Raw genomic sequence first — 12,422 nt, 5'->3', positions numbered from 1 at the left:
TGTTTGGATGTAGCAGCCTATCAAATGAGCCTCGCATCTGTGTATAGCAGAGTATCTTTAATATCAGCCATCCACTGAGCTGTAAGCAGGTATAAGGAGATGAAGCCATGCGTAAAAGTACGCCCTTACTGCTTCCATAGAAATTAAGATGGCAAGTAGCAAACAGGGACTGCTAATCAACTGCCCTTCATTATTTGATCATCAACAAGTGTACCACCTCTATAAAAGCTGAAGTCTGGAGCATTCAGGTGTGTGTTAACACAATGCCAAGGAGGAAAGACATCAGCAATTACATTACACATCTGCAATCATTTAAAGTGACTCTGATAAATCACTGATTAAACCTTAGAGAAGCAATTGTTGCTGCCCATCAATCTGGAAACGATTAAATTGTCATTTCCAAATAATTTAAAAAGTCTATCATTGTACAGTGTGCAATATTATTCAAAAGTGGAAAACATTCAAGACAGTTGCCAATCTTCCCAGCAGAAATGCGCAGAGAAATTCCAAAAAAACAGTTACATCTCAGAAAACAAGTATGGTTTGTTTGGTAGGGTTGCCAGGAGAAAGCATGTTCTCTTTCAAATGAACATGGCAGCACGCCTTAGGTTTGCAACATTACATGAACAAACCACAAGATGTTTGGCAATAATCCATAGTGCCACGCAAAACCCAGAGACAGCATAAACATCTCATACCAAGTGCAGTTGGGGGGGTTTGGGCTTGTTTTGCAGCCACAAGACCAGGCAACATTTTAGTCATTGAGTCAGCCTTGAATTCCTCTGTTTACCAAAGTATTCTAGAGTCAAATGTGAGGCCTTCTCAGCTAAAGCTTGGCTGAAATTGGGTGATGCACCAGGACAACGATCCCAAGCACACCAGCAAATCTACAACAGAATAGCTGAAAAAGAAAAGAATCAAGGTGTTGCAATGGGCCAGTCCAGACCTTAAGCCTAATGAAATGCTGTGGCAGGACCTTAACCCCTTCGCGACCTTTGCCGGTTCAGGACCGTCATGACATGAAGGTCGCTAAATGACCTTTGACGGTCCTGAACCGTCAAAAAGTTAAATAAGCTTAGAAAGTGATCAACGATCACTTTCTTCACTTAAACGGCGTTACTGTAATGCCTCGATGTCGAGGCATTCATCAAGGCCGAGATCGGCATCGGGGGCCATGTCTGGCCCCTCCCCGGGGCGTCAACAGCCGCCATACATTGTATGGCGGCGGACGCCCGTTTTAAAAGCGTTTAGGAGGCGATCAACGATCGCCTCCTAAACTTAAATGGTGTCGCTGGAATGCCTCGATCAGGAGGCATCCAGCGACACCAAACACTTACCTCTGGGTGGGCTGTGACCGCTCCGGAGAGCGGTCACAGCCGCAGCTGCCGGTGTTCTTCGCCATCAGCAAGATGGCGGCCGCCCTGTAAAAGAAACAAACAAGTTTTAAAAGTTCGCTAGATGGTCTAGAGAACTCTGGCTCCACTTGCAGGTTGAATACAGGCACTGCATTCAATCATGCAAGTTAATGGAGCCCAGCTTTCTAATCACAATGTGATTAGTAAAATATTAAAAAAAAAGAAAATGGAAAAAAAAGTGCTACCATTTAAAAATAATTATGCAGTGATCTCACTAGATGAACCATCCAGTACCAGCAAAATGTGTAAAAAAAAATATAAAAAAATTAAAAAGTATGAAAAAATAAAATAAAAAAATAAAGTTTATTATTTTGAGCAAGTGCTAAAATTTCTCAAAAATCTCAACAAAGAGTTAAAATAAAAGCACTTCAAATACCCAAGGGGTGTCTAATATAAAAAAAAATGGCTGATGGGGTAAATTGGAGTGGCTGAGCTCAAAGATAGGGCATAGGTACAGACTTTCCAAAACGGACAAAAAAAGCGCACTTCCCAAATGTGGCATTTTAAATCTCAAACAACACGACAAATCCATGCATGTCGGGTATCACTGCACTCAGGAGATGTTGCTGAACACACATTGGGGTGTTGTTTGACAGTGGCATATACCAGAACCTGTATATCTATAACTAAAGTACAATTTGTGTGAAAAAAAAATAAAAAAAATTACTATTACAAAGTTTGACAAAGTGTAGTTCTATAATTGGTGCATGGAAAGGGTTAAAATAACAGCATTTGGAATACCCTGGGGTGTCTAGTTTTCAAAAATATATGGTTTAAATGGGTTAAATTGAGTAAACCGGCTTCAAAGATATTCCAAAGAGGAGATGGAGGCAGAATGACCAAATGACCACCTGAATTACGCATGCCCCAAAAGTAGCCTTTTACCAGCCAAACAATCTGACAAACCCATGCTTGTGAGGTATTGCTGTACTCAGGAGATGTTGCTGAACACACATTGGGGTGTTGTTTGACAGTGACATATACCAGACCCTGTATATCTATAACTAAATTACAATTTGTGTGGGAAAAAAAATACTATTACAAAGTTTGGCAAAGTGTAGTTGTATAATTGGTGCATGGAAAGGGTTAAAATAACAGCATTTGGAATACCCTGGGGTGTCTAGTTTTCAAAAATATATGGTTTGAATGGGTTAAATTGAGTTAACCGGCTTCAAAGATGTTCCAAAGAGGGGATGGAGGCAGACTGACCAGATTTGTTAAAAAAGATTTGGAAATCATAAAATGCTGCTTATTATTATTGCCCTATAACTTACAAAAAACAGCAAAAAAACACAAAACTCAGGACAAGTAGTAGAATCTATTTAGCTAGTTTTTTTACTTGCTTTTTTAGGTGAGTAAAAGATTTTTCAAATAAAAGTCATAAAATGTTTTTTTTTTTTCAATTTTTCACCATGTTTTTTTTATTTTTTTATAGTAAATAAGATAATGGTATCTGAAGAAAGCCCATCTTGTCCTGAAAAAAACAATATATAACTTATGTGGGTACACTAAATGGGTGAGGAGGAAATCACAGCTGAACACAAGCACCACAAAAGTGTCAAAACAGCCTCGGTCCCACAGGGTACAAAACGAAAAATGAGCCCGGTCCTTAAGGGGTTAAGAGAGCTGTGCTTAATAACCGCAGCAGGGGCCTCGCCTGATCTATCCCCAGTGCATCAATATGCACCATATTTATTATTACAATAAATATGGTGTTGGCCAGTTTACTTCATTAGCGTTTGTAGATGAGCAAAAGATTTTTCAAATCGAAGTCGGAAAAACTCTTTATATATAACTTGTTTGGGTAAAGTAAATGAAAGAAGAAAATGACAGCTAAAGAAAAGATACTTTAAGTTATTTATTAATGACCTTGAAATAGATATTGGGAGTCACAAAATTAAGTAATGTTATAAAGTCTGACCAGGATGTAGCTTCTCTTTAGAATGATTTGGATAAACTAGGGGACAGGGCAAATAAGTGGCAAATGAGATTCAATAAAGATAAGTGTAAGGTAATGCACTTTGGTACCAAAAATAAGCATGCAACTTAAACTCTAAATGGCATTGCATTGGGAAGAGCAGAAAATGAAAAGGACTTAGGTATAATTGTAGAACATAGGCTTAGCAACAAAGTGCAGTGCCAGTCAGTGGTTGCAAAAGCCAGTAAGGTATTGGCATACATAAAGAGGAGTTTTAAATCACGAGATGAAAATATAATTTTACCTCTTTATAAAGCAATCGGGAGGCCTCACCTTCAATATGCAGTGCAATTTTGGGCACCAGTTTTTAAGAAAGATGTTATAGAGCTGGAGAAATAGCAGAGGGCTCCAAAGTTAATTAGAGGAATGAAAAATTTTAGTTATGAAGAAAGACTAGAAAAACGGAACTTGTTTTCACTTGAAAAGAGATGTCTAAGAGGGGATCTGATCTATTCACCACGAGGTCTCTACAAAAGACACGGGGTCATCAGTTGAGACTTGAGGAAAGGAGAGTTCAGCATCAGCACAGGAAAGTGTTTTTCATAGTAAGAACAATAAGAATATGGAATTAACTGCCTAAGGATGTTGTATTATCTAACTCTGTGGATATTTTTAAGAAAGGTCTGGATGTTTTACTGGTTAAGCATAACATAAAGGGCTACAACTGTTAAAGGACAGTAGTATTAGCAAGCTGATCCAGGGAGTAATCCGATTGCCACTATGGAATCAAGAACGATTTTTTTCCCCAAGTGGATATGTGTGAAAGGTTGAACTTGCTGTCTCATTTCAACCTACTATACTATACTAACTAAAATAGATAGCTATCAGTGTCATCGGCATACAATAATAATAATTGATTATTTAGAATAATAGTACAAAAGAACATGCCAAAGCAGGGTTTAACATTAAACAAAAACAGACGGTAAAGGTTTACTGTACCTGGCTGTGTGTTTACTCTGCAAGTGTTAAGAAATTCTACATTAAAATAAATATCTACATCACAAAAAAACAGAAGGACATTATTGCCTTTCCAGGCTCGTGCTCCAACATCTAATCCTTTTCCACGGGAGAATTCTTCATTCAGCTGAATAAATGTAAAGTTCTTGAAGTTTGCAGTCCTGCCAATAGAGTGGAAGAAAAAACATTTTGTGATACTGTAAATGCTGTCCATATGCCTCTGTGCAAAATATATATATGTATATATATATATATATATACCATTGTATGCTCATTTTATCTGACTCTTTCAATATTTTTATTTATAAAAATGGCAACATTTACAGTGCAAACATAAGGATATGTTTTTAGAATAACAGAAAACAATACTGTTGTCCCTCTAAGTATAAATGAGGCAGGTGTAAGGGTAAAAGCAAAAACTCACTTTAGACTCTTAGTACTTCATTAAAAACATCCACAAATAAATAAATATCAGTGATACAAGGATGGTCCACAAATGTATATACAATAGGCAAACTCTTAACACATTTTGCACTCAATGAGCTTTGTCAAAAGCTGCCCAGAAAATGATAAGCAAGCACAAACCCACTATATAGAGAAACCCTCCATTGTAAATATAAGAAAACACCTTACGCACAGCGACCAAGTTCAATTACTTGGTGAATGTCACATAGTGAATGCATATATAAGCTAAATTCATTATAGAGCAATAGCCAGGACCAAAATAAAATGTATGCATGAATACATAACCTCGCAAAATAGTGCATACAAAAATAGAGGGTAACAGCAGGATCAAAGGAATGAAAAAAAAAAGAGTTCTTACTTGCTTGCTGACCTACTGCTTGCTTACTGCCTACTGTCTTCCCTTAGTAAAATCATTTTTAAAACTTGATTTTGTAATTTCAGTTCAGGACAGTCAGCCAATAAATTAGTTCCTTAAGCTGATATAAATATCAATCATAGTATACTAGTGTAGACGACTACTAGTGTGTTAATTACCATATTTGCTCGATTATAAGACGAGGTTTTTTCCAGAGCAAATGCTTTGAAAAAGACCCCTCGTTTTATAATCTCAACTAGGTCTGACTATGAGACTATGATCCAGATCCCCCGCAGCGATGCAGGGGACCTGGATCCTCCTGCCCCCCCCGACTTACCCCACTTACCGGTACTTCTGAGTCCCCGGTGCTTAGTCCGGGCAGCGCGTAGAGCTCTACATGCTGCCCGGACTAAGCACCGTGTATACAACCTCCGCTGCAGCCGGGAGGAGGTGCGGTTGGCAGCGGGGGTTGTCTGCGTCCATCGAGCAGACCTTCCCCGGCTGTCAGAGATCAGAGTTCCCTGTGACACGCTGCCTGGACTACGCACCGGGGACTGAGAAGCTCCGGTAAGTTTGGAGGAGGGAGGGGGGGGAGTGTTAAATGGAGGGCATAAGGCATTTCTGGAGGCAGAATGCTCTATGAAATGCCTTTTAACCCCCTTAATGCCACTCTGCCTCCAGAAATGCCTTTTAACCCTCTATACGCCACTCTGCCTCTTGAAATGCCTTATAGCTCCCCAAGCTTTAACCCCCTAAATGCCAGAGTGGCCCCTATGTGCCACTCTGCCTCCAGAATTGCCTTATAACCCTATGGTTATAAGGCAATTCTGGAGGCAGAGTGGCACATAGGGGGTCAAAATGCATATCATGGGGCACAGTGGCATTTAGAGGGTTAAAAGGCATATCATGGGGCACAGTGGCATATAGGGGGTATAAGGCAAGCCAGGGGGCAGATGTGCATAACTGGGGGGGCAGGTTGAAAAAAAAAAGGAAATAAAAACAAAATGTTTTTCTCAATCATAGCTTTTATTTAAAAAAAATTGTTCACATAGTTTACATGAATTAACATTTACCGGTAAAACTTTTTTCCTATAGGGTTTTTTTATATTCAGGCTTTTTCTTTTTTTCATAAACTAATATTCAGATTTCGTCTTATAATCAGGGTCATCTTATAATTAATACCGTATTTGCTTGATTAGAAGACAAGGTTTTTTTCAGAGCAAATGATCAAGGTCGTCTTCTAATCAGACCTGAAATAGCTGAAAAAAATGTCAGCTGGGGCCAGGCTGCTTACTGGTGCTTTGGTCGCCAGCAGCGTCTCTTGTACTAGCCATGAGAACGGGAACCCAGCAGAGTCGTCACATGACTCTGTCCCCCTCCTTCCTCTAGGGGGGAGACAAGAGAAGTTGCAGAGGGAAGAAGCCGGGCCCCTGCAGAAGTCTGTGAATGAGTGTGTGTGTGATAGCATGGATGTGTAAGGGGAGGGTGGTAGCACGGCATGGGGAGGTTGTAATCATACTCTGTGACCTGTCATACAGGGCCCCAAGGCAGACAGGGATGACTCCAGCCTGGCTGCCAAACAAACATGGCTCAAGCAAGAACTCCATTGTGTTAACAAATCCCATTAACAGGATTACTGCCAGCAGGATATTCAGTAGCCAAAGGGGATTAAAGGTTGGGTTGTCTACATATACCTGTTTATTAATGTTAATTCAATTATGTGACTATATAAGGCTATGTTTTACAACAATAAAATGTTCCATTTGTTCTTCACAATCATGGTGGTCGTGACTACTTTTGTGATCTAAGACAAAGATCCATCTATTAGCCTTTTGAGGCTGGAGACTATCCTGGAGGGACAGACGAAGGATTCATAGGGTATCTATAACCCTAACTAAGCAACCCATTACACTGGTGCCACAAATCCTTCTTCATCCCAGAAGGATGTCAGATAACTCAATCGGGTAATCGGGTCCTCAACGTACCAGTCCTGCAGGACTTACTGGCCCGCCGAGGCAGAGAAACTGCCGGAATGAAATAAAAAAGGATACCCAGCTTCTCGACAGGTCATATGCCTCTCCTTCCCAAAGAACATGATGTGGTCGACCAGAGGGTAAAAAGGAGGCTAGCCAACTATGGGGATAACCCTCCCTTCGAGGTGGTGGATCGCATCACACAAGCAGCAGAAAGGGAAAGAGCAGAGGAACTGCGGGTCCAACTCAGCGGGAGCAGCTGTGGTGACTCTCCATCAGTTCGGAGCACAAGCACCAAGAACAGACTAAAGGTTACCCCATCAGTCCTTTCAGACATTTGATGACCTGAAGGGCGATCGATGGCGTCCTGCAGGACTTCAAACGTCAGTGCAAGCTCCACGACATTGAGGACCGAAATTGGATACCTGTCCTAGCGGGGAAGCTCACGGGAAGAACCGCTGAGGCATATCGTGCCATACCCGACGAATGCAGTAAGGACTACTTTGAAGTCAAACAACGACTTTTGGCACGGTATGCGATCACCCCCGAGACTTACCGCCGGAGTTTCCGTGAACAACGCATGGGTCCTAAAGATACGCATGTGGAATGGGCACACCGAATGAGCCAGGCAGTCCACAGCTGGCTGCAGGGATGCGAGGCAGTCACAGCCGGAGAAGTGATCCAGCAATTTTTAATGGAGCAATTTTTTCAACTGGCAGCCGGAGACATCAAGGACTGGGTAAGAGACCATGACCCTACCACTGTGGAAGAGGCGGCTCGTTTAGCAGACAAATATGTGGACATCCGCCGCCCTCACTACCCTTGCCCCGCTACCCAGCCAAACCATACAATGGCACAACCGCATTCCCCTGCCCCAGGACCCCAGAGACTGTTTTCCACCCCCGTCCCACGTTCTTATGCGTGCCCCCCCCCCCCGGATCCTTAAGCCTGATAACCCTGTCCCAACTGAGGATTGTACCCCTGTTTGGGGCTATACCCAGGATGTATCCCTCATACAACAGCCTAACATGCATAACACGGGAGAAAGGCCAAGGGTCTGAGGGACACTGGGGCTACCCTCACCCTCGTACAACCTGGAGTACTGGAAAACATAGAGCCCCTGGATTACATAATCAATGTTCGAGTAGCAGGGGGACAAGTCCATGAAACTCCCATGGCGCGGGTCCACTTGGACTGGGGTGCAGAAAATGGAAACCGGGATGTGGGCATTATGCACGGACTCCCCGCCGATGTGCTCCTGGGCAATGACTTGGGACTGCTAGAAAGCCGCTTTGTACCTCGCAATCCAGATCTCACTATCACAGCCGCCTGCTCTGCTGTAACCCGAGCCCAAGCACGCACTGAGGGGACCCCAGTAAGTTCTGACCCCCCACTCCTGACTGACTCCCTTCCCTGGCCCAATCCAGACATGTTCAAGCAGGCTCTCCTGTCTGACTCCACGCTACAACGTTACCGTAATAGGGCTGCCACAAGGGAAATAGGCAAGCACAAGGACTGCATTCTATATAAAGATGGGCTCCTGTACTGGTCCCCCTTAGAAGACACCTCTGATCCCCACACTGTTACACCCCTACAGTTAGTCGTCCCCGCTCCTTACAGAGTTCCCCTCCTCGCCCTAACTCATGCTGCCCCCTTAGCCGGTCACTTAGGTAGTACCAAGACCCGTCACCTGCTAGCAAAAAAAATTTTCTGGCCGAAATTGTCTCAGGATGTCGCACAATATTGCCACACCTGTGATCTATGCCAACGGGTAGGAAAGTGAGGAGACTCTTCCCGTGTGCCCCTAAATCCACCAACCCCTGACCAGCGAATCATTTCAGAGGGTGGCGATTGACCTCATAGGACCACTGGCTAAACCAAGCAGGTCTGGTAAGAGGTATATCCTCATAGTGGTTGACTATGCTACCCGATACCTTGAGGCAGTAGCCCTTCCCAACATAACCACTGAAATGATGGCTGATGCCTTAATAGGAATCTTCACTCGGGTAGGCTTTCCCCGAGAGGTTTTATCCGACCAAGGCACCCAGTTCCTCTCAGATCTGCTACAGCAGGTGTGGACCCTCTGCGACATTAAAGCCCTCCACACCACCCCATATCATCCCCAGGGTAATGGACTCTGTGAGCGCTTTAATGGGACACTCAAACAGATGATCCGAGTCTTCATAGTCTTCTTCCCCATCTCCTCTTTGCCTACCGCAAAGTTCCACAGGAATCAACAGGGTTCTCACCATTTGAGTTACCGTATGGTAGACCCATACGCGGGCCCCTGGACATTCTGCGAGAATTTTGGGAAGGAAAGGGGGATCCCGAGGAGACCCCGGTGGTCACCTATGTGGTAGAACTTAGAGACAAGCTGGCCAAGCTCATGGATCTAGCACAGGGGCATCTCAGAATAGCACATAAAATACAGAAAGAGTACTACGATGCCCACTCTACCCCCCGGGAACTACAGCTAGGGCAGAAGGTACTCCTACATCGCCCCACCCGACAGAATAAGCTGCAGATAGCTTGGGAAGGACCATACGAGGTAGTCGCCAAGAAAGGGACCACCACGTACGTGGTAGCAAAAGGGGCAAACCTTGAGGTCAAACGCCGGTGCCACAGACCAAAAAGCAAGTCTTGGCGTTCTTAGGAACAGCGGGGTATTTCAGAAAGTTCGTACCCCACTACAGCTCCATAGCTAAGCCCCTGACAGACCTCACCAAGAAAGCCCAGCCCAAGACAATATTGTGGTCCCCAGAGTGCAGCCAAGCTTTCAACCAACTTAAGTCTGCACTGGGAAAAGCCCCAGTCTTAGCAGCTCCTGACTTTAACCATCACTTTCTGGTCCACACACAAGCCTCCATGTTCGGGCTCGGAGCTGTATTGAGCCAGGTCAACGACTAAGGGGTAGCATACCAAAATAGCAAGCTAGTGGACCGGGAGGTAAGGTATGCAGCCATTGAAAAAGAGTGCCTTGCACTCGTGTGGGCCCTCAAACGATTTCAATCCTACCTCTACACAAGGGAATTCACCGTTCTTACAGACCACAACCCCCTGGGTCTGGCTTAACCGGGTGAGTGGAGACAATGGACGTTTATTACGGTGTAGTCTCTCACTCCAACCCTTCAACTTTACTGTAGTATACCGCCCCGGGAGGCAAAACCAGAATGCTGATGGACTACCTCGACAACTGGATGTATAACTTTTACCCTGAATGTTTTGTTATTGTTGAAGTTGTAAGCCACCCCCGAACTTACTCGTGTGAGTAACCCCGGGTCTGGCTCTCCCAAAAGGGGGAAGTGATGTGACACAATGACCTGTCATACATGGCCCCAAGGTAGACAGAGATGGCTCCAGCCTGGCTGCCAAACAAACATGGCTCAAGCAGGAACTCCATTGTGTTAACAAATCCCATTAACAGCTACTGCCAGCAGGATATTCAGTAGCCAAAGGGGATTAAAGGTTGGGTTGTCTACATATACCTGTTTATTAAAGGTAAATCAATTATGTGGATATATAAGGCTATGTTTTAAAACAATAAAATGTTCCATTAGTTCTTCACAATCATGGTGGTATAACCCTAACTAAGCAACCCATTACACACTCCTATCATCCCAAGGTTCCAGCATGTACTGGCTGCCTGGGCTTGATAGGAATATGATTGCTGTTAGCAAATATATTATATATACCTCCAGAAATGCCTTTTAACCCCCTATTTACCACTCTGCCCCATGATATGCCTTTTAACCCCCTATATACCAGAGTGACATATAGGGGTATAGGGCATATCATGGGGCAGAGGGTCATATAGGGGGTTAAAATGCATATCATGGGGCACAGTGGCATATAGAAGGGTATAAGGCATTTCAGGAGGCAGAGTGGGATTTAGAGGCTTAAAAGGCACATCATGGGGCAGAGTGGCATATAAGGGGGGTATAAGGTATTTCTGGGGGCAGAGTGGCAAACCTGGGGCAGATGTGCATAACTGGGGGGGGCAGGTTGGCAAATAAAAAGGAAATACAGTATTTGCTCGATTATAAGACGACCCCCCAAAATCTAAATATTGATTTCTGAAAAAAGAAAAAGCCTGAATATAAGACTACCCTATAGGAAAAAAGTTTTACTAGTAATTATTACTTCATGTAAACAATTTTTTCATATTTAATAAAAGCTATGATTGAGAAAAATATTTTTCACAATCATAGCTATTATTAAATATGAAAAAATAGTTTACATGAATTAATATTTACTAGTAAAACTTATATTCAGGCTTTTTCTTTTTTTCCTAAATTAATATTTAGATTTTGGGGGGTCGTTTTATAATCGAGCAAATACGGTAATATTATAATTCATTTTAGCTAGCTAAATTAGCTGTATTATATTAGCTTGGTGTGCATGAGCCATTCTGTCAGGTAGGAGATTTAATTTGTGCTTTGTGTTAGCAACAGCAAGAGACAAAATCAATTTTTCTTCTTAATATTAATAATTATTAAATTTCATTAGTTTTGCTCACCTCAATCCATCAGTGAAGTGAACTTGTTGGGCTAGTGAGTTCAGCCACATACATGCTGCATGTGGCTGCATGTGGCTTTATGTTCAGCAAGCAGTGAAGCTAACTGATTTGCTGTTAAATTTTATTTTCACATTTTTTATTTAATTTTATTAAAAACACCACAGTGTTTTGCTCACCTCAGTCCATCAGTGAAGTGAACTTGTTGGGCTAGTGAGTCCAGCCGCATAAGTGCTTTTTTTTGTTCAGCAAGCAGTGAAACTAACTGTTTTGCTGTTAAATTTTATTTTCTGATTTTTTTAAAGAAAGATTGACTGTGTGACGACAACTGTACTAAGCAAAGATTTAAGGTAGCTGTAGTACTAGTAGTAAGAAAGAAAATAATTTAGCTAATTTTTGTAGACTTAGCAGAAGTAGTACGACTATATCTATCGGTTGTTTAACCCTATAGTATAATTTATAATCCATATTATATAAATAAATAATATTAATTAAATATAATATATAGATAACCTCACTTTAGCTTAGTGGGCTTGAAAGTGTCTGTCCTTGCCTAGGAGTAGACTTAGAATAGGAAGGAAATATAGCATGAAAAAAGCTTTAGCCTAGTAGTAGAAGAAAGACTGATCCATCTTGTTCTTAGGCCTGTGTAATATTTTTCTCAATTTCATTAATACATAAAAATATAATTAATAGATAAAACACGTAAAAAATATCATACGTGTTTTATCTATTAATTATATTTTTATGTAAATTGAGTGATTTT

At 42.3% G+C, this 12,422-nt stretch overlaps 1 protein-coding gene across 1 annotated transcript in view; it reads right to left on the bottom strand.

Moving 5' to 3' along the window:
- Window positions 1-12,422, bottom strand: part of CSGALNACT1 (chondroitin sulfate N-acetylgalactosaminyltransferase 1) — a 186,962-nt gene that overhangs the window by 46,176 nt on the left and 128,364 nt on the right. The window contains exon 4 of the mRNA XM_053463403.1: window positions 4,333-4,511. Within this exon, the coding sequence (XP_053319378.1) occupies window positions 4,333-4,511 (179 nt within the window). The remainder of the gene's footprint in view (window positions 1-4,332; window positions 4,512-12,422) is intronic.

The sequence above is a fragment of the Spea bombifrons genome, chromosome 1 (genome assembly GCF_027358695.1).
Source record: "Spea bombifrons isolate aSpeBom1 chromosome 1, aSpeBom1.2.pri, whole genome shotgun sequence".
Lineage (NCBI taxonomy): Eukaryota > Metazoa > Chordata > Amphibia > Anura > Pelobatidae > Spea > Spea bombifrons.
This window is presented reverse-complemented; position numbering and strand designations above follow the sequence as displayed.